Source organism: Podarcis liolepis, assembly GCF_965112155.1.
Source record: "Podarcis liolepis genome assembly, chromosome: 14".
In the NCBI taxonomy this organism is placed as follows: Eukaryota; Metazoa; Chordata; class Lepidosauria; order Squamata; family Lacertidae; genus Podarcis; species Podarcis liolepis.
The window spans coordinates 18,607,471-18,630,519 of NC_139569.1; the positions used below are offsets into that span (position 1 = coordinate 18,607,471).

At 45.3% G+C, this 23,049-nt stretch overlaps 1 protein-coding gene across 2 annotated transcripts in view; it reads right to left on the reverse strand.

Annotated features, from left to right (window-relative positions):
• Positions 1 to 312: 312 nt before the first annotated feature.
• PIGQ (phosphatidylinositol glycan anchor biosynthesis class Q) overlaps positions 313 to 23,049 on the reverse strand; it is a 33,065-nt gene continuing 10,328 nt past the window's right edge. For both annotated transcript variants that reach the window (XM_083473679.1, XM_083473678.1), the window contains exons 3-11: positions 21,147 to 21,278; positions 18,991 to 19,111; positions 13,906 to 14,032; positions 12,762 to 12,915; positions 9,849 to 9,960; positions 7,009 to 7,089; positions 6,213 to 6,327; positions 4,667 to 4,728; positions 313 to 3,971 (exon numbers count right to left, since the gene is read on the reverse strand). In XM_083473679.1, the coding sequence (XP_083329805.1) occupies positions 3,819 to 3,971; positions 4,667 to 4,728; positions 6,213 to 6,327; positions 7,009 to 7,089; positions 9,849 to 9,960; positions 12,762 to 12,915; positions 13,906 to 14,032; positions 18,991 to 19,111; positions 21,147 to 21,278 (1,057 nt within the window). In that variant the 3' untranslated portion in view covers positions 313 to 3,818. The remainder of the gene's footprint in view (positions 3,972 to 4,666; positions 4,729 to 6,212; positions 6,328 to 7,008; positions 7,090 to 9,848; positions 9,961 to 12,761; positions 12,916 to 13,905; positions 14,033 to 18,990; positions 19,112 to 21,146; positions 21,279 to 23,049) is intronic.

The window sequence follows — 23,049 nt, forward strand, 5'->3', positions numbered from 1 at the left end:
TAGCAGTCTTGTGCCAGAATAGAAGTGAGCACACATGGGTGACACTATATCAAGGCTCATGCCTTTGGTTGGAGGACTGAGTCAAACAGTTGGACTGCATTAGAAGGCAAACCCCAGAAACCACAAGCAGAGTCTTTCTATGTAACTTAAGGAGGGAGATATTTCCTGCTGACAACATCACATGGCGCTTGAGCAAGAGTAGTAGTAGTGGTGTATTTCTACTTACGGTAGGGATTCTAGACCATAATCATTGCTTAAGATGCGGTTTTGTTGCTTTTAAGTGAAGCACTAACATAGTTTTGCAAGAAAGGCTCAGATAAATCATTTTTATTGGCAGCAGTATCCTAACAGAGAAGTAAAGTCCTGTTTTGGCAATGCTAGGGCAGGGCAAGAGTTCCCGGGCGTTCTCCAATGCTTGGCAGAAGACAACACAGGCACTGACACTGTGCAGACAGAGAAGATCAGGCTGCACGTCTTCTCCCCTTAAGAGTTCTAGAGTGCTGGCATCAGCAAGCTGAGTGCAGCAAGCTGAGTGCTTGCTCCATTCTGCCTGTGACCGGAGTGGGATTGGCAAGGCTGCCCCCCTCAGGCCAACAACAATGCTCACACCAGAGCAAGACCCAGGGAAAAGCAGACAGAAGAAAGAGGACATTCATGCGAACTCTCAGCAAATTAAGTTAAAGTGAGAGAGAAATTAGAACGATTTATGATCTCCATCCTGCAATGAGCATGGCGAGATGCACATACGAAGAGATTTCATTTCCATCGGGATGGTTCTTCTGTGCTGTATTGGAGTCTTGTTCAGAAACATGGAGTGTGTGACTTTACGAGTGTTTTTCCAAGGCCCACTGTGCATACACAAGACCACATGCATACAGAACAGGGCTCTATGACTAGGCACAAGTGTCACAGCTAAAGGTTGTCTCTGTTATGGCTTAAGAATATACACAGTGGCTATGTGGCAACATCAAATTCAATGCACGTCTGTCAACGTAAAGCAGGGAAATACAAATAACGGCCTCTCTCCGATGGAAGTCCATATGGTGAAAGAGAGACATGGAGGTGCTGCAAGGTGCACCCATGCTACTAAATGGGCCTCAATCATGTCACATCAAATCACAAGGAAGGGCAACACTGTGTATTTGGCTGTTGCTACACGAGGCTGGCAGCACACCAAATGAGTCCAGATCCACAGCTAAGCAAGGCCCAGCCAGCTCCATGTTTGAAGGGGTCCCCTAGTGCCCCATCCTTGGCAGTGTCTTGAGGCCAGGGCCTGCTTGCCAAAACCACCTTAATTCCCCACTCAGGGCATGGCTGTTTGCCTGAGGATGAAGTATGGAAGCACTGGCATAAATCGTGCCCGGGGTATGTCGTCACTGTCTGTCCTGAGTAGAGAGTAATGTTAATGCTAAAGAGTGTGTTTGTGTGTGTCACACAGCTGGAGGCTAGTGGTTGTGCTATTAAGATTGGCAGGTACCACCTGCTATGAGGCATGGCGGAAACAGAAACACCAATGGGTAGGAGGAAGACATGTTGGAAATCAAGGACTGGTGGTGAAATGAACATTAAAGCTTTGACTTCAAAAAGGTTAAAAAAACCAGGAATGTTCTTGGCCATCATAGAGCCTTGAGAGGTACACCGATTATTGCTTTGTACTGTGGCACTTAGTAATGGCTCTTCAGTTGAAACTTAATGGCAAGGCAGTGAGTACTTTGGGCCTTCATCTTACATAAACACATTGACCTAAAACTATTCAGAAAGAATCTGCCCCAAGGACTTTCAATGGAGCTGACTTGAAAAGCGAAGTATGCTTCCAGTTTCTTGTCTAGGAATAATTTCTCTCACGTCAAGTTGCCTGAAATACAATAAAGTCCTGCTCCCAAATTAAGCAACAGATAAGACGCTATCCTGCCTGCACTTCCACCAGCTTCTATTAGGGTGCTCAAAGCAGATTTGCCTCCAATATAGAATTCAACGTCCAATAAATTGGCTTAAAACATTTTTAAAAATCACCAAGTACATGGATCCATCATCTGCTTACTAATTGTTCTAGGCCTCACTAGGGCCAAATTATGTAATAGGGAGCTCAGAATGATCAAATACTAGATAATAAAGATCTGTGGTTTCTGGTCTATGTTGTAAAAAAGAACGGCAAGTGTGTATTCTCTACTAAATATTTATATATCAAAGTTTTGGGGCAGTCTACATTTGTCCTAGAATTGTCCTACAGGCGGTGTAATACAGGCGGTGACCATTTTAGACATGTCCAACTGATGCACAATCGGCTATGCACAGGTCCTTGGACCCAAAAGAAGGCAGAACGGGGCAGGGTGGAACAGGGTGGGACGGGCTTACCGGTATATGCATTCTGCCGACATGCGCGGGGGCAGGGAACGTAATCCTTGCACAAAATGGTCACTGCCTGTAATGATTCCCCGCTCCACTTTTTAATGGACATATCACAATACCTTGTAGAAGTGCTGTGACAAGCTGAGTGGGGCTACTTTTGAAAACAACAACCATGTCATATAATCTATAAAAGAAAGCAAAAGTCTGGGATGAGTAAAACTAAATGTCGTGACCTGGGAGCATATTTACATAATTTCCAATGCATTTTTTTCCAATTTTGCATAATCTGCTATGGGTTTCTAGTCACTTGCCAGGAGCAGGGGAGGCAAGGAACTCTGTAATTAACTATGGACCAGACTAGTCACAATGTTTGTCATGTAGCATGACATTGTATAGCTGATTCCTTTTCAACAAAGAGCTGGTGTGGGTGGGAAATGGATCAGGAGTATGCCAGGGAGAGCATGTAACCCCTTGCCCACAGAATTCCCCCCACCTGCTATCTTCAATGGGAATAAAGCCCTATTAGCACCCATGAGAACTTTCTTCCTGCTGCAAATAGCAGATGTACATGGGCTCCATTCTAATCAGGATGGCAGAGGGTTAAAGATGCCATGGTCCTGATTCAGCTTGTCCATCTCTCACATCCCACCATGGCAGGTATTTGTCAAAGAGAAATCAATCACATAAGCTACATGATACATTTCAGAGCTAGCTTGCCCATTAATTCATAATACCTTAAGAACAAAGTCCTCCTGGATGAGGACATGGTTCCAACCCGACCAGCATCCTCCTGTCTCTGACAGTGGCTGGCCAAATACTTTTGGGAACCCTGCAAGCAGGGTATAAAAACATTGGCTCTCCCCAGGTGCTTGTCTCCCAACAGGAATTGATCGGAGCTGGGCAGACACTTCAGACCACTGGATCTTATTGGCCAACCCTTTGGCTCCCAAGCTTGTGACAGGTGTTGCCCATACATCTTTACCTACATCATCACAATCACCTGGGCTAGACACTTGTATGTCAGGAGTGGGGGGAAGTGAAGATGAAATTATCAAGAAGTGGAATTGTGTGTCAGATACCACACACTGGGCTCCTGCAGAAATGGCAGCTTACCCTAAGAAAACAAACAAACGAAAACAGATTTCCTCTCGGCTGTCGCGTTAATTTGGCCACCTGATACTTCCAGGCTGGCAATTTCTAACTCGGGATTAGATAATGTTTTGTTGAGTGGTGGTGGGGAGAAGGAATTCCCTCAATCCAGAGGAAAAGGGGAGCCCATTCCTGAAATGAATCCCTCCCTCCCTCCTTGGAAACTGACCGCCCAACACATTCCTGGCAAAATGAAGCATCCATCGGGTACCACTCGGCAGCTGCTGTTTCCAAGGTGTCTTTTGCCAGGAGTAACAGCCCTGCCTCTCCAGTGTTCCTTTCCGGCTCAAGCATTTGCAGTCCACCTCAGCTGCTGCGTATCAGTCCTGCTTCTCTCCTTTATGCTTCCAAGGGTAGATCAGCTCCCCAACAAGCAGCTTCTTGCACAAAGAGACCCAGGAGTCCTTGGGGTAGCAGCTGTATGTTGGGAGCTTGTACAGCTGCACCACGCGGCCGTAGGTCAGAGGGTTTATCTGCCGGGAGAGAAGGAGCGAGAGGGACAGTTGCAGCGGCTGTACCTGGACAAGGCTGAGTCATGCGCACAGGGTGAGCGGTGTGCCTGTGTGGATGTGTGCGTGCAACTCCTTTCCTGCATAAAGAGTTGCTCCTCTCAAATTAAAGCTTCACGCCTGACCGTTTGGTGATCTATTTCACACTCTTGGAAACAGGAGCGCAGAAGCTCAGCATAATGTGAGATCACAACTGACATGAGAATACCAAAGAAATGGCACTCTAAGTGTTTTTTCTGACATGGCTGTTGTTGGAAGACAAAATTAGGAGAGTGGGGTTCTTAACAATCTCTAAGCCACCGGAAATGGCTAGAGGATTCATAATTTGAGTTGACAGCACAAGGCTATTCTATATTCACTGCAAGTCTCACACTACATGTTATAGTAAGGGCTCTGGCCCTGATCCAGGAAGCCACTTAAACACAAGCTTAGCTCAGCATTTTAGGGGACTGAAGCCTATTCAGATTGGACAGGATCCAGAGTGCTACAACTGACACCTTCCTTGCTGGGCTAAATGTTTTACAGAAAACTGAAGAGGAGTCCTGTGCACTCTCACAGAAGGGAAATTTGGGGAGCAGATCAATATGGAAGAGCAAAATGTTGTTCTAAAAAGCAGGAAAAGTCCTAAGCACAGGCCATCAAGCAATGAAATGATTTACCTGCATTAGAAGTCGAAGAGGTTTCCCAGCTTCCTGCTCCAGGACTCTGAACTTCACACCAGCTGAAAATACACAAGATACAGTGGAAAGATACAGTCTGTATTGGCCGATTGGTTTAGTAGTCAACATGGTGCCCTCCTGATCTTGTTGGGACTTCAGCGCCCATCACCCCCGACTATAGGCCACGTTGGCTGGGGCTGATGGGAATTGGAGTCTAAGAACATCGAGAGGGCATTATTTATTTATGGCTTGCATTTATACTCCACCTTTTCTCTAAGGAGCTCCAGGTGGTGCACAGGGTTCTCCTCCTCATTTAATCCCCACAATCACCCTGTAAAGTAGGCTAAGCTGAGAGGTAGTGACTGGCCCAAGGTCACCAACTGAACTTTATGGATAAGTGGGGATTTGAACCCTGGTCTCTGAGGTCTCCATTCACTTTGTTCAGGGTTCAAACAAGCTGGTGTTTGTTTAAATGCCCTTAGCATTTCTGAACTTCTTGCATGTACAGCATGATGGCACCATAGCTCAATGGCAGAGCGCCAACTTTGCATATGGAAGGTCCCTAGTTCAATCCACTCTTGGCATCCCCAGCTAACAGCATCAGGAAGCAGGTGATGTGAAAGGCCCCCCTCTCCATCTGAGACTCTGGAAAGCTGCTGCTAGTCTAAGCAGACAATGCTGAGTTAGATGGGCAAAGAGTCTGACCTGGTAGAAGGCAGATTCCCAAGAAACAGTCCACGGGGTTTTGGTGATCTCCCTTCTGACCTGTTTGTCAGTGTGACCCTACTGATGTATGTGGCAGGATCACCAGAAAACCACTGAATGCCCATAAGGTTTCTTAGCTGTTGGAGGTGATAGCATCTTGTTCATGAAGCATAATGACAGGTGATAATTTGCCTGAACTCCCCACTAGCAAGCAATTAAACACATAGCCTTCCCAGTACCATGCAGGTAAAGGGGACCCCTGACCATTAGGTCCAGTCGTGACCGTCTCTGGGGTTGCGGTGCTCATCTCACTTTATTGGCTAAGGGAGCCGGCGTACAGCATGACTAAGCCAGCATGACTAAGCCGCTTCTGCTGAACCAGAATAAGTAATTTCATTGTCCCCGAAGGGGGCAATGACAATAAAGATATTATTCTTAGAACAGCGCACGGAAACACTGTTTACCTTCCCGCTGGAGCAGTACCTATTTATCTACCAGCACTTTGACGTGCTTTTGAACTGCTAGGTTGGCAGGAGCAGGGACCGAGCAACGGGAGCTCACCCCGTCATGGGGATTCGAACTGCCAACCTTCTGATCGGCAAGTCCTAGGGTCTGTGGTTTAACCCACAGCGCCACCCGTGTCCCAGTACCATGCAAGCCTTATGCAAACCATTGTTATTGCAGAAGTGGTGAGTGTTTCTATGAAATTGAACCCTGCTTTAAAGTACACATGGCCAGTCTTCAGATGCCTGTCACTTGCTTCTAAGCAAAAATTTCCAACCTCTGTCCCCGCTAATATGCAACTTCTGAAGTCTTGCCTTGACTACAGTATGGAGCTTACATGCAAGTCTGTAGGATCGGCAGAGCCGGAGAATGACTGAATAAAAGGGCAGCGAGTTGATGAGGTCCACTAGCAGATGGATCAAGCCTTGCACAATCACCACCAGTAGACGGAGCTAGGAGGAAAAAGGATTTTTTTTAGTTCAATCTACAGCAGTACCACCACTGGACAAATTTGCCAAACATAGGTTTGTCAAATACTCTAATTGTTCATTCTAAAAGAAGAAGCTGCAAGCAGAGGCCATTGGGACTCATTGGGACTTCTGGGGCAGAAGGCAGGGAGACAAAAAGCAGGCGGAGCCAAAGCCAAGGACAATTAATGGTATATTTGTCCCCCTCCCGCTCCTCCCTGCAGAGTTCTCACAAGGGCAACGCTGAGACTAAGGAGGAGGAGGAACTGCTAGTTCCTAGACTGGCAGCAAGCAGACATCTAAGAAGGCAAGCAGGTGGAAGCTGGCTGAAGACAGCAACCACTGATTGCAACAATTGACACAACTGTTTTAATTGAGTGCTACTCAGACACATTTTGAGGCAGACCAGCATATCAACTGACCAATCATCTCAGACTCTTTTCTGGCTACCAGGAGAAGGGGAAGGAAAGTCCTCTTTCCCCTCCCAGTCTTGCATCCTGTCATCCAGCCAAGTGCTGTTTGGACCATACAAACCCAACTCCATTCCACTTCGGCCAGGAACTGTTCAGCCACCCTTCATAACTTTTGTATATCCCTTTGAGAGCATTCCTATAGAAAAGCAATCAATGCATTTATAAGTAGCAACAAAATCAGCAGCAAACTTACCAAGGTAAAGACCAAATAGTACAGTGCGGTTGTGGGCAGAAGAAACAGCAAGATGGTAAACAGCAAAGTGCCGATGAATAGCTGGAGGAGGAAAAGGACACAAATCAATCCTATAGTAGCTGAAGCCAGCTATAAAAAGAGATCTAAGTTATGAGTCAGTAGCAATACAAGGCTGAAATACTCTGAGAGCAAAGAAGCCTTATCCTTCCTGTTTTCAGATACATTTCATTCTGGGCAACCTTCTGGGGCCACATGCCAGTGGAGGGCAGGGCCATAGGCAAAAGCAGGCAGAGTGGGGAAAGTAAATTATACCTTTGTACTGCAAGCTATCTTCTATACACGTTCATACACCATCCAGGGAAGTGAGAGGCATTATCAGAACTCAAAGACACATTTCAGCCAGTGAAAATGTTTACAGGTTTGGCGTATGATGTCAGCAATATCTGCAGGTGAGGCAGTAGATGTGCTGGACTGTTGTCTTACCTTGGTAATGGACTGGATGAAAGCCAATAAACTAAAGCTCAATCCAGATAAGTCTGAGGCACTGTTAGTGGGTGGTTCCCTAGACCAGATGGCTAGGAGGTTGCCTGCTCTTGACAGGGTTACACTTCTTCTGAAGGTATGCAGTTTGGGGCTACTTCTAGATTCTTTGCTGTTGCTTGAGGCTCAGGTGGCCTTGGTGGCATGGAGTGCCTTCCATCAGTTTTGGCTGGTGGCTCACCTGTGCCCCTATCTGGACAGGCATAGCCTGACTACTGTTGTCCATGCTCTAGTAACCTCTAGGTTAGATTATGGCAATGCATTATATGGAGGGCTGCCTCTGAAAATGGTTCAGAAACTTCAGCTAGTGCAGAATTTGGCAGCCAGGTTGCTCACTGGGGCAAGATGGTTTGACCATATTACATGAATTCTGGCCCAAATGCACTGGCTGCCAATCAGTTTCCAGGCCCAATTCAAACTGCTGGTTTTGACCTTTAAAGCTTTAAAGAGCTCAGGACTGCAATATAGTCATACCTCGGGTTACAGCTGCTTCAGGTTGCGTTTTTTTGGGTTGCGGACCGCCGAAACCCGGAAGTACCGGAACAGGTTACTTCCGGGTTTCGGCAGTCAAGCATGTGCAGAAGCGCTAAAACGTGCTTTGCGCATGCGCAGAAGTGCCAAATCGCAACCCACACACAGACGCGGGTTGCAAACGTGTATCCCACACGGATCACATTCGCAACCTGAGCGTTCACTGTACATCCATATGAACCTATCTGGAGCCTGCAATCATAATCCGATGCCCTTCTTCCTGTGCCTCCTCCATGAGAGGTTCGAAGGGTGGCAGCATGGGCATGGGTCTTTTCTGCAGTGGCTCCCCGTTTGTGTTATGTTCTCACCAGTAAGGTTCGGCTGGCACCTTCATTATACACCTTTAGGTGCCAGGCAAAAACATTCCTCTTCAACCAGGCCTTGGGCTGATTGACATCCAATGCCCTTTTAAATGTGTTGTGGGAGGGGGAAATAGTGGTTTGTTTTTGGTCTTACTTTTATTATATATTTTGTGTTTTTTATATTGTAATCTTATGTTGTGAACCGTCCTGAGATCTTTGGATGAAGGGTGGTAGACAAATTTAATAAATAATGATAATGTTAATGATAACGATAACAAACACTTGGAGGGTGTGATGCAGGGCCAGTAGGGCCTGGGGCTGGGCAGGGAATGTGTGGTCCCGGGGTCTGACAGAGAGGCTTGGAAGGGCACATTCAGCCCCTGAACCTGAGGTTCCTGAACTCTGATATAAAAGATCGTCAGTTGACGAGAACAAGAAACAACTTGGTTTAAAGCACTTCTCTTGCCACCCTCCCACCCCCCAGGAAGGACTGAACAGCAGTGGCCTCCTTGGCCAACTCTAGACTGAGAAGAACCTGACAGCCCTCAGACAAAATTCAGCAGCACGCTCTGCTTAAGCAGATCTCCAAAGCTCAGAGAGACAGCAGCAGAAGCTGGAAGGAATATTTGCATCTTGCAACCCCCACCCCCCAGCAATCTCTTGTCTCCTGGCAGACAAAGGAGTAAAACAGTGGTAAGGAAGTTCAGCCCTAGCTTCCTCACTTTCCCTGCTTTGTTTGAAAGCAGGGTTGGGGATTGCGGGGACCCAGCCTCCACACTGGTCATGCTGTTACCTTGACATTTTGTAAAAGGTAAGAAGCAGATAGAGCCACCCCCCACCCCACTTCAAAACATTATCCACATCCTGATGGGAATGTGTGGGCCCAACTCCATCTGATGTGAATTAAATGGAGCCTTTTAATAGAAACACAAAGCAGCAGGTAACTATGGCAACACTGTGGGGTATGGTTGTAATTATTTGGTGTCTTTTACTCAAATTGCTTCCCCCCCTCCCCACCCGCCCTTATCACTCCAGCGCTCTGACTTGTATGGCACCAGGCATCTGCCAAAGGAGTCTCTCAGGGATTAGGCCCCCTTCGGCTATAATTGCCTGAGAGCCAGGCAGAAAATTGGCCAGCGGAGAACAGTGAGAGTCAGGGTTGAGTGATACACAGGGAGGCCGTGCCTGGCCATTGTATGGGCAAAGAGGAAGGTTGGGACTGAATGTTCCTGATATGCACCAGCATCCACGGTGTTCAGAAACATGCACAAAAGGTTGAATTGCAGCTCTTTCTGCCAATACACCTACAGATGCACAGCCGGTGACAAACAGCAAACCATTGGAAATAATGCCAAATTAAGCCCTTTGCATATGCGCCACGGGGAAGGGGATGGGGTGAGTGTGCACATGCAAATCCACATGGAAACACAGAACTATCTCCCTCCCAGACACCCTGAAAACCCTCACCTGGTCCAAGTCGTAGGAGCAGGAGTCCACGCGTTGCCTCAAGACGTTCCACTTCTTCCCACGGAACAAGCGCCACAGTGACGACAAGCCATAGATTTTGAGGCAGTAGAGCCTGGGTCCAGAGAGGGGGAAAGCACAAAATCGTGACTGGTAGAAAATACCTCTGTCCACCCCCAAAAGTACCTTTAGGGGCTCTTGCTTCAATAGGGATCTCCTCAGCCAGCTGTCTAACCATGAGGTTCATTCCTTCTTGTGAACCACCCTGGGATCTTTGGATGAAGGGCAGTATATAAATTAATTAAATAAATACATAAAATTCCAATGGCAGCTTTCTTTGTTCCTGGCTGGGCACTCCACTGCACATCTGGCAAGGCAGGATGTTTACTGGAGAAAGCCAGGTCTCTTTCTCCACCAGCTCATGTAAGGTGGCAGTGAGGCCCGAAGGCAGAGAGGTTGAGGCAGGGGAACAAACGCAGCCTTTCAGGCCTCGCTATCCAGCCCTCACCAACCATGTTCTACGCCTTCCTTGAATGCTTCTACCTGGCTGGAATGAGTGTGAAAATGCTTTTTGCTCGCCCGGAGGGAGAGCTGAGCATGTGTGCAAATCCCTGACTTTGGTGTGGCTGGAAACACTGCCCACTGCATGAAATGCCCTGTCCACCTTATGACATGCAGCCCCTGGAAGGTTGCCTACAAATGAATTCTGGAAAAGGATCTTGGCTCTTACGGTAAACAAGTATTCTGTGTCTACCAAACTTGTACCCTAGAACCTATCTTGGAATGCTCAGGAGTTGAGGGGGTGTTTCAATAGGCCAATAGTCCCTGTGGAAAAGGTTTTCTGAAGACTGAAGTTTGAAAACTTAGTAGCCTTCAGAACAGGAACATGGAAAGCTGCTTCACACTGCGTCAAAGTACTGATCCATCGAGGTCACTGTCTATAATGACTGCCAGCATCTCCCGGGGTTTTCAAAACAGAAGCTTTTCCCAGCCCTGCGGGAAGGTGCTGCCAGGGACAGAACCTGGAACTTTCTGCAGGCAAAGTAGATGCTCTACCACTGATTTATAGTCCTACCCCCTTTCAGAACCAAAATCGCTTTCTGAAATTAATGAACAGATATATCCATCATTCTCATTTTTCCTTTTCTTTCCTCATCTTTCTTTGTCCTACAATTTACTTCTCTCCTGCCTCTGATTTTCTAATAAAGAAGAAAAGAAGGAAGGAAGGAAGGAAGGAAGGAAGGAAGGAAGGAAGGAAGGAAGGAAGGAAGGAAAGATGGTGATGATGCTACTGGTACCACCCATTTTAAGCCAGGACATGAGCAACTTATAGGCCCGGCTCACCCAATTGAAGACTTTTGCTGTATACCAGGCCCAGGCCTCCTGTGCATAACTGTTTTTAAAGCAGCCACTTCCCACTCCTTATAACCCTAGCCCTTATAAGTCATCAGGATGGATCTCTGGCATCCAAATTCACCTGGAGAGTTGCTAATTGGGTTCTGGGAATGAACCACCTAAAAGCTTCCTCCTTGGTGGAATCAGTTTCGCAAGTAAAACTTCTGGCCACCCAGCCCAATGCTCCTCCTGCACCAAATGCTCTCTGCAGCTCTGACAACCTTATACTCCCAGTCTCCCGCAGCCCAAGAAAACGCTGCCCTTTTATTCCCCAGCATGGTATCCTTATGAGAACTTGCTTTGTTTCCCTGGGCTTCTTTTCTCCAATTGTCCTCCTTGTCTTTGGATACAAAAGATGCAGCAGAGAACATTTTGTTTGGAAAGGCTATGGTGAAAGTAACCCTGACGTATTGGGTATGAAATGTGATATGCGCTGTGCATACACATTCTCCCCGTTTTTTCCTGTTTGTGACAGTAAAGAGTGCAGCACCCTCTGGTGGGCCAGACAAGTGCAGAAGGCTAGGAAAAAATATATTCTACCTGGGACCCTGGAAAGATGCTATCAGTCAGAGGAGACACTGCTTGCCTAGATGGACTCTGAAAAAGTTCGCTTCGTATGTTCTCTTCCAGCCCCCCACTGTGAAAGGTGACACAGTATGCTGACTGTCCCACAGATATTCTTTGGTGCATAGTTCTTAACCAGTGGGTTACCAGTGCCCCCCCCAGATGCTGTTATAGACTCCAGCTCCCATCAGCCCCAGCCAGGATGATGGAAACTAGTTCAGCAACCTCTGGAGAAAAGCACAGAGTCCCCCAACCCTGCTTTATAATAACTAAATTACTTGGGTATCATTGAGACTTCATAGCTCACACTCTTCAGAGTTCACATTACACCAACACCTGATACATTGTACAAGGTGTTTTACAATCTTTGGCCTAGTTCAGAGACACAAAAATCCTGATTGAATGAGCCATGATTTGTGGGACTAGGAACGAGCCTTGTGCCCACACACTCTCTTGCGTGCCTTCATCCAACATTACTCAGTTTTCTAAAAACACACCTTTCTGTGACCTTTGTATTAGGAAACTGCGGCTTGAGTGATCCTTACAAACTAGGATACCAAACTATGGTCTGATAATCTGGTTTTCAGGAACCTCATTTTCCTGGCTTGCATGTACATGTAAACTGTGATTTAACAACCCAGCAAGTACTGAATTAAGATTAGCAATAGAAGGGAGGAAATGCACGGGCACATGCTCATTCCTGATCTGACAAACCATGTTTTGTTGGATGGGGCCATTATGTCTGAATCAGGTCAATATCTGGTTCATATTTTTCACAGTTCAGAGTGATCAGTCTCCACATTGTAAAGTTGGAGAAGATACCTGCCCAAAGGCCTCTCAGTGATCTCTTGAATGGTGAGATATAATCTCAGGCCTTACATGCTGGTGAGTAATGAGTTCACAGTGGTTCTTAGCACATGGGCATATGCCTAGCTGCAGCAGATAAACCACACCCACCTGGCTCCATAGACATAGAAACAGTAGATGTGAAAGGTCATGAGTGCAATGATATCAGAGACGATGGAAAGGGCCACTGTCAGGCCTAGGCAGGCTGATAAGCCAACATGCCAGAGGATCATCTCAATGAAAGGAGACATCAGATGGATATAACCTGAAAGAAAGAAAAAGAAAGAGCAACACTGAAAAGAACATCACTTCTGTTCATTGAGAGGCTTCTGAAACACAGAAGGAAAGCAATGTAGCATCAAAATATTCACCCCCACCATCTTCCTCAAAAGGCTAAGGACAAAACCCAAACGTCTCATGTACTCTCTTCTCCAAGGGGTGACCTCCTAAGGCAATCTTCCCCAAGCAGGTGCTCTCCAGATGTTTCTGGGCTACAACTCCTGTCAATCCAAATCAATAGCCATGATGGCTGGGCTGTTGGTCCAAAACATCTGGAGGACACTGGGTTGTGAAAGATTGCCACAGAGGTTTGCATGGCTCTTAATATGTTCATTCAGAGCACAAATCCCAGTAAGCACACATTACCCTTTTGCCTGACTCGCATGCCAGGTGCATTTCAGCCTGTCAACATAAAGGAAGTAGAGTGGTGCGTAGTTGATGAACAGCATCCCTGCAACTGATTTAGTTAAGCACAGGACAAGGATGGAACAGATTTGGCTTAATTCTTGAGTGGCTCACTTCCAAATTCACTCTGTCCACGGAGTATAAGCACATTTGGCCACAAAAGCTGGCCTCCTCGTGGATGGACAGGCTCTATATTAGTCTTTGCCATTCCAGTGCCCTCCTGAAACATTGGACTACAACTTCTGCATGATTTGCCTTGTATCTTGGGTCCTTTCAAATGCTACCAGAACGTGGCAATTTTGCTGGCTTCGCTAGTTAATTTGGGGAAATCTACTCCGAAAGATCAGTCTTTCTGCAATAAGGAAAGTGATGAGGAAATACAATGAAAACGGTCTGACAGCACTTGCTCTGATGCAAAGTCATTTGCAAACAAATCAGGAAGAATGCTAAAAAAGCAGGTCACCTGGATATGACCTTACTTTAAAAGTGAAAGTAAAATCCTTTGCATTTGGAAAAGTTCACAAAATTCTTTCTCTCGTTTTAAATCACAGGTAAACGCAGGTGCACTTACTAATCCAAAGGTGAATGTGATAAAGGAAGAACCGCCCCAACACTTGGTCCAGAGCTCTGTTCATTTTCAAACCAGCTGGCACACCCATCAGCCACTGCAGAAGGTCCTGGAGCTGCTGGGCCACGTGCTACCATAAAGGATAAAACAGCTGGGGTTAGCAGAAAGCTGTTCTGTTGTGTGTGCAACGTGCTCCCCGCAAAAAGATGAGATCATCTGAAAGATTCTGTTACTCTTTCCTTTGTGGAAGGAAAAATAATGTTTTCATGGTTGTACTGGAAACATTCAGCTTGTTTGGAGTACACAGTGAGATTTGTTGGTGGGAATGGATTTAATTTTTCCATGTTGTGGAGGGAAAAAGTTGTTTGATAGTATAAAATGAAGACCACATTTCCAGAAACTGGATCACCAGTTGGCGAGTCAGCAAAACATTCAGCAGCAGAGGACAGCATCTGGTCTTCAGAAAAAGAACATTGCACAGTAAAGAACATCTTAGAAAGAGCTATGTGTGCAAATTTAAGGCAAACAGAATGGATACTTGGGTAAAGTCCATCAACATCAGTGGGCTTAAGAACACACCATTCAGTAGACTTGCAAAAGACAGGGAAACAGGAAAGTTACCGCCATGGGAATTAACGCCAGAGGGGACAGGAAAGGGGCATTAGAAATAATTTATCAGGGCCTGACACGTTTCAAATGGTAGGAGTCTTACAAGAGAACACAAGAAGAAGAGCCCTGCTACATTAGACCAAAGGCCAACCTAGGCCAACATTTTGTTCTCACAGTGAAACCATATGCCTATGGGAAGCCCATAAGCAGGACACACGTGCAATAGATCTCTCCTGCTTGTGATCCTAAGCAACTGGCATTCAGAAGCATATGGCCTCCCATAATGGAGTTAATATAGCCATAATGACTAGGAGTCATTGAGAGCCTTCTCTTTAGTGAATTTGCTGAATCGTCTTTTTAAGCTTTCCATGTTGGTGGCCATCACTACATCCTCACATAGCAAATTTCATAATTTAACTATGCATGGGGTGAAGAAGTATTTCTTTTTGTTTTAGCTGACTTCTGAATGAAATTCAAGAAGAGAACAGACAATCCTACATGCTATCTGACCTTTGAGGTATCATATTTCTTTCATCCTCAGTCTTGCAAATAGCCACATGCCTGGTTGCCTATGGTTTGTTAAAATGACCTCCAAACCGGGCAGGATTCCCCACCCCCAGTATTTGGTTTTCTATTTTCTTTCCCATAATGACTAACACGAGGAAGTGTAGTAATATGTATGGGGAATAAATACTTACTGTGTACTTATTTCCAAGGCTGATAAATAAAATAATATATTGAACATGTCATATATATATATATATATATATATATATATATATATATATATATAAAAATAATAGTTGCCTTTTCTCAAGTGTACCTGATAATTCAGAGTCTCTTAAGATTCTTTGAAAATGCATGGAAGACTCTACTGGGAATCCCAGAGACCAACCTTTAGAAATCTGCTACCCTTCAGAGACAAGCACATTGTTTTACTTACAGCAAGTGTTCTATTTACAGTAAAGTACAGCTCATGCCTAAAGACATACTCCCAAGATAAGTAGTTCTGCTCTACTTATCAGCTGACCTAGAGACATTTATGAAGGGTATTCTGCAATTAATCTGGAGCCTCAATAGTGGCAGATAAGGATTCTTTCCTTCGTTAAATATTTCATTGTCTTTAAACCTTCATCTGAAGCATCAGTGATGGATACAGCTAAGCTGGATTTTTGTTTAAGTAGCAAGAACAATTATCCTGGGATGGGCTTAGCAGCCAAGTTTTATGTCTACACTGAAGGCCACTTGCTACATTACCCTTTGTGTTTCCAGAAGTGGCTATCATGTCGTTGCCATCAGCCCTTCGACTGCTCAGCACCTCTGGGTTTTGATGCTGCTTGAGTGGAGCTAGCTGGCAATACCTTATCGGAGTGGACCATCACATCTGAGGTGCCTGGGATGGAGTTGGGTGTACAGCACCCATGTCTTCTTTACAACTTATGACCTTCACACAGCACAAAGTTAAATTGTGGCATTCACTATTACAAGAAGTAGTGATGGCCACAGACTTGGACTACCTGTTGCTAGGAATTTCAGGTGGAGAGAGTGCCTCTTGTGAGCTTCCCATAATGGATTTCTGGTTGGCCACCATGAGAACAGGATGCTAAACTAGATGGCTGCTGGCCTGATCCAGCCTCATAATGCTTCCTGGGGAAAGAAAATCACATCTGTGCCTCCTGCTAGCCCCACATTGCACTACCACGTTGAAGTGACAATGGATCTGCTATGCTGATTCTACACCCCACTCCTCAAACATGCAGCCTTGGTAGCACACTATCCTTCCAAACACCGTCTACAATATTCTAGTGCCACCCTGCTAATACCTACTGTAAAATTCAACAAGGGAAGAATCTGTGTGCTTCTGGCCACGAGACGGAAATGGCAGGAAGAGAACTGCAAAATGGCATGGAAAACTCATGCATACTGAAAGAAAAGAAGAGACAAGCACAGGAAATCCTTTCAAGGTATTTAGTACTCAGGAGCACTCCTGTGCTGATGCTGTCAAGTGGCACAGCTGTTGTGAAGGCAGCAGAAGGCTGATGGCGCTGGTGGAGGAGAGCCTGGTATAGGGTCTAGTGACAGGAGAGACTGAATGCTGCCAGTGGGAATGACTGAAGGCCAAGGAGCCTGGGAGGGCTGGATTTCGCGTTCTGATTCAAAATAAATGAACCGAGCATTTGGCTTCAGATCTCTAGTTTCTATGATTTATGAACTTGAGGTTATCTCCATGTTTGCCACATAGCATTTGGCATTCAAGATTCAGCCACAGGCTAGAGCAGTTTTCATTAATAACCAAACTGACTGTGCCATCTCCCTTGGTTTCGCTCCCATCTGAGGCCTGGCTGGCTAGGATCCAGGGCTGATCTGTGCCACCGCTGACTTCCACTGACTTGCTGTTCCAAAGGGAAGCGCAAGACACTTTAGAAACAGATCTCATATAATATTTAGAGCATCCACCGGAATTAAAGATTTAAACATCCAAGATAGAGGAAAGCTATTTTGTGGCATGGCACGTGTTTGAATCTCTTGGTGCCTGCAGCTTTGCATGTCTGTCCACAGGATTGAAGATCCATAAAACTGTGGTTTTCAACTTAGCCTAGTATGAAACCCACAGTGCTTAACATTTTGGAAAGGATCAGAGGTGGGGAACCCACAGCCTGAAATAGACTATGTCTTTAGCTGCAGTCATTCATATTAAGCATGCCTGACAATGAAAGGATTCAGGGCTGGTCTGAAAAATGCTGGGGCCTGGGTTGGAATATCTCAAAAGTATCTTCTTACCCAGTGGCTAACAAGGGGCACAACTCCCACCAGACCCAGCAAGTATGGTCAATGGCGAGGAATGATGGGGATTGTAGTTCAGCAACATCTGACGGGCCAAAGGTCCCACATACCTGCACCAGAAGGTCTGTCCGCACAAGCTCCATTGAGTGTACATGGGGGCTGTACTTCTTTTGGAAGCAGGTAATGCAAATCATATTCAGTCAACCCAAAGTCTAATCAGATGGAGACTTGCCTTTGCAAGTTGCCAGCTTTTAGACAGCTCTTCAGAAAAGAGATGTAGGAGAAGCCTCATTAAATGTCTGACCCTCAGCCCTCATGTGGTCCTTGGCCTACTTTCATGCTGGTATTGAGAAAAACATTGGCTGGGGGGGGGAGGGAGGCAGAGAAAGAAGTGGAGGGATGGGACCTGCCCATCTTCAGTTCTGGCACAACCCGTTTTGGGCTCTGCTCCTGGGCACAACCCGTTTTGGGCTCTGCTCCTGCCCATTTTACACTCCGGCTCCACCCACCTCTAGTAGGCAGCCTTGAGAAATCACCACCAAGAGACTGCATCTCTCAATGACCAAAAAGAAAAAGAAGATTTCCCACCCTTGCTTTTGCCGCACAAAAATGGGCCATTGCCTAGTAATTTCTTTGTAAAGCAGCTATACTGCCAGATTCTGTAGGACTCTATTCCAGTCTGGGCTGAACGGTTCATTAAGAGAAAATGAGGGGAGACAGAAAAGCAAGAGAGCGCTAGTCATTTCTTTCACTGAATTTCAGGGAAAGGAACACTTAAATTAGGTCCTTGTTGTCACATGAACCTTATTTCCTAGGCAACTTTGCTCCATTCAGTGGCTGAAAGCAAACTTGCACCATAAAGAGAGAGTGAGAGAGCAGGAGTTCCCAATGCGCCACCAAATGCTCAGGACTCATTCCAGAACTGCTTCTGCTGGAGGAAACTGATGCCAGGAAAAGCACATCTTGAGTTTCAGATGCCAGGTTGAACCTGCAGTGCAGGCAGTTGATTGCCTCCATGTGTGGCATCATTGGAAAAGGAGGAGAGAGGCAGAAGGGTCTCTCAGCAAGGTGATTAATACTCAAGTGTGTGTTTTGTGCTATGTAGGGTTGCTATAAAATAGACACGGACAACTGTCTTCTCTAGAAACTGTAGAAGGTAGAATAAATATTTATTTATTTAAACCAGGGGTGGGGAACGTGAGGCCCAAGTGCCAAATGCGGCCCTCCAAACCTCTGTATCTGGGCCCTGGAACTCTCCCCAAACTGCACCGCTGTGATTCTTGCATTGCAGAGAACAGGACTAAATGACTCTTTGGGTTCCTTCGAACTCTACAGTTCTATGATTCTGCACATCCTCACTGCACTGCTAGTGTTTATGATTTATGGATTTATTACCCAGTCTTCACCCTAAGGTCAGGTCAATACAATTTAAAATACAACACTAAAAACAGTTAAAAACAAATTACAACCACAGGAAGAGTGGGGGTTGGGGTAGGGTGTCCTAAAAATACAGGTCCCAGATGTCAAAGACCAGGGTAAAGAGATGAAGAGGTGTGTCTTCAGTATACAATGAAAACCGTATAATGAAAGTGCCAGACACACCTTGGCAAGTGACCCATCACCATATTGGAGCTGATGTCATTTTTAGTTAATCCTTACAGTGCTGGCCTCAGGGGTATGAGGCCAAAAACTTACATCAGCCATTGGAACAAGGGCATTGGCAAGATGACCAATTCGATTCTTCTGGTACAGCCAGGACATCAGTAGTATCCCAAGAGTCATGTCAATCAGAAGAGAAAGAAATATGTTGGCTTTTCTGAAACCAGGGTAGAAATAAATATATTCAGGTTCAAGGCAAGAGAGGAATGGCTAGATTTTTGGCAATCCATATTTTTTCTCTTAATATTGTTATTGTACTTAATGCTGTTATTGTAAACCATATTGTAATTAGTTCTTACTGAAAGGCTGTATATAAATGCTTTTAATTACTTAATTGCCTATAGAAAACAAACTATAGTTTAAAATTTCCAAACAGGCAGGTAAAACCATGGCTTAGAGCTCCTTCTTTACTTACACCTCCAGGGGCTTCTGGAGGTTAAACAACAAAAGCAACGATGCTTGTCAATTCAGACATTACACCAAGCCACAGCACTAACCATGGTTTGAAGTGGGTTTGCAAACCATGCTTTCTGGTTCTTGGGACTGTCAGCTGATCCAAATGATGGTTTCCCAGTTCAGACTTTACACTAACTTAGCCTCCACCAACCTGGCGATTTCATGATGTTTTGGAGTACAATGCCCATCAGCTTCCTATGGCTGTGCCGGCTGGGGCTGATGGGAACCGTAGTCTAAAATGTATAGAGGGCACCAGGTTGGCAAAGGCTGTATTGACTCAAGCTCTGACAGCCCAGCATCACTCAGCACTGAGGCAGGCACAGGGGTCAATTCTGATAAACCTATTTGCACACCACCATTATGAGGAAAGACTGCTGCTCACTGGTAGAGTATTCACCTTGCATGCGGAAGGACCCTGGAGAGCTGCTGTCAGTCAGTGTACATAATACTAAGCTACATGGACATAATGGGTTTGACTCAATACAAGGTATCAGATGTTCCAACAGCTGCATTATGCCAGCAGATCCTGTATGCATCTGGTAGAGTGGTCCACGGGACTGGATCGGTTCATTCAGTAAAGGTAAAAATATACTTTTTGGATTGGTTTTTCGGAGCTAAGAAGATTCAAAACTCAAAAAACCCAAAGTGATTCAACCAACAACAACAACAACAGTCAAATAAAAATATAAGGCATGCAATGTAGTCGTTGGGTCATGAAATGCTGGATGTTCTCAAGGGGGTATCTGAGGTCACTGCAGCTGGGGAAGGAGCAGAAGGTAGGCGCTGGTACAAATATTCCCAACAGCTGCGTCAGTGCTTGCCAGGCTTGTTTCCTGGGCAACCTCTTTTTTTGCTAGACAGAAATGGAAGTTGTGTGGGTGGGAATATGGGGACACACATAAAAATATGTTCTAATCTAAAACTCTCAGGTGCAGCTGTATGGACAATAAGTATCATGGAACAGAAAGGCATTTCCGGAAAAAGAGCAAAGCAAACAGACAGCAATTATATTTTGGGCAACGGGATAGTAGTCTTCCACCTCACTCATAACCCCCCCCCCCCACAAAGTCAGCCCTAAGCATTTCTGTGCTATAGTTAATCAACATATCTAAGTTGAGCAAGGCCATGAAAAAGAGTGGTGGCTGGTTCATCAGGGTACATGGTACACACTCACTCTGTCTTTAGCCAGCCTCTACCTGCCTGCCTTTACTTTGAACAGGCCCAGAGGGTGGCACTGCCTCTTCCTTCTTAACCTCAGCACTGCCATTGTAGAACTCTGCAGGGAGGAGGATGGGGACAAAACTAGAATTAGCTGGTTTTGTCTGCCATTGGCTCTGCCTCTGCCTCCTGTTGGCCACCCAACCTTCCATCCTACCAGTCCCAATGGCCACCAGATGACACAGTGCTCCTGGCTTTTAAGATTTCAGTAGTTATTGCTTACAAATGCCCACACCTTTCTTGAATGCTGTAAGGGCTGGAAACAGGCTGGGTTTGTGAAGTTGGGTTTGCCTACCAGCTTGTCACAGATCAGCATATACAAGAAGGAAAGAGAGAAAGAATATCCCACTGGGCTGTGCCAGGGTGCTTGGGCATGTTTGGAATAGTTATTTGGTTCCTGGGCAATACTACTAATAGGAACTGTGAGAGGTTTTTTATGAATCGCATAGTTTGTTTTGATGTATTTGGACACAGACCTGTTCACATCTACCAAGAGAATTCCCACCTCCAGGCCTTACCTCATTAGCTGAGTCTGATTTGGAGCCTTCCGCCTGCTACTGATAATTTGGAGGTGCTGCAGCCGGTGCCCCAGCTGCTCACAAGTTGACAGCTTGCTCCAGATGAAAGACAAGGGCCAAAACGTCAACACTCTAGATTTGAAAACAAAAAAAGGCAAAAATGTCAGTCAATGAAAATGATTGTGCAAGATTCCCAGGACTCCCCATGCTTCTTCAGATGGAAACACCTGAAAATTCTGAAATGCTGCAGTGATCACATTATAATGCTTTTACATCCAGAACCTGTGTCTTCTCCACACCCCTCAACCAGCCATTTGGGCCTCCATGGAAGGAGATCTCTCATGAATGAAAATGTTCACATGCCACCAGATTGGATTTGCACTGTTACACATTCCCATTGTTACCTGGTTGGCTGTCACACAAGTGTATCGGCTCAAAGGCATCAGGAATAACCATTAAGCTGGTAAAAGCCCAGCAGAATTCATGGTGGGCAGCCCTTGAGGCCTTTTCAGCTACCCTTCACAAAAGGTTTGTCAGGTTCAAAGCCTCAGAGCTCATCTCTGTCTGCCCCACCCTGGACAGTTGAGGAGCATTCCCAGTAAATGCAGCGCAGTGCAATTCCCCACTCACATTCCCCGAATTATTCTCCACTTTGCTGCAGCCCACCACCTTGGAGCGAAATGAACGCACATCCGTTCAATTGGCCTGCCTGGTAACAACATCTGAAGTGACAGAGGAAAGAAAGTGTCGCTTGTTGATTGCTCTAAAAGACCCAATGGGTGGCGGCAGCCTAGGGCTAACTGCTCTTCTTGGCAACATAAATAGGGAGACACACAAAGTCATGTAGGAAAACATAATTTCCTTTTAATAATTCCTTTTATTTCAGAATTACAGTCTGCAGGACCTTATTTTACCACAAGGGAATTCCAAAGCACAAAATAGAAACAGAAGTATGGAAAACGTTGTGCGTGGGGTTTGTTTGTTTGTTTTGTTTTACATTTTTAAATCTAATATCTAGGGTTGCAACCTTCAATCAGTTTAATTAATTATATAGGACACTGTTAAACTTAATGATGAATAATCTGGAATTAGCAACTATTTGAATATGACACCAGATTATTCAGGATGGTATAATCCTAAACAGACTACGAGGAGCTCTAAAGTGCTTTTCAGATAATGTTTTTGCTAGTGGCATGCTGCACTGTAGGAAAACTGTAAGTGTCTCTTTTTTTGGGGGGGGGGGAGAACTAACCCATTTCCACCTGAGAACACAACTAGGCCTTCTGAATTATTTAATCCAGGATTAAGATTTCTGTTCAATATTTTAAATGCTGAGCAGAAAGACCAGCAGGATTTACCTAGAAACTCTTCAACCCATGTTGCTTTTCATGGAGAATGTGATTACATTTGTAAAAAACGTATCTCCTTATTAAACAGTTTCCCATTTAAGGCTTGTGATATTATATATCTTCTGTTTTATTCCTTATCGGCATTAGTTTCTGCAACATTTATATAAAACCATTTCACATCCTGCAACACATTAAATAAATATGATAGCTCATGGAATTCTCCTTTATGTTTCAGTGACCAAAAAAGGCTTATTTGGCCTGGATATTATTCCAGAAAATTCATACAATTTTCTGGTAATACAAAAAGTAAAAAAGAAAAAAAGGGAGTAAATTCTGTGTAACAGCAATACAGTGGTACCTCGGGTTACAGACTCTGCTAACCTAGAAATATTACCTCGGGTTAAGAACTTTTCTTCAGGATAAGAACAGAAATCGTGCTCCGGCGGCGCGGTGGCAGCAGGAGGCCCCGTTAGCTAAAGTGGTGCTTCAGGTTAAGAACAGTTTCAGGTTAAGAACAGACCTCCAGAACGAATTAAGTTCTTAACCCGAGGTAC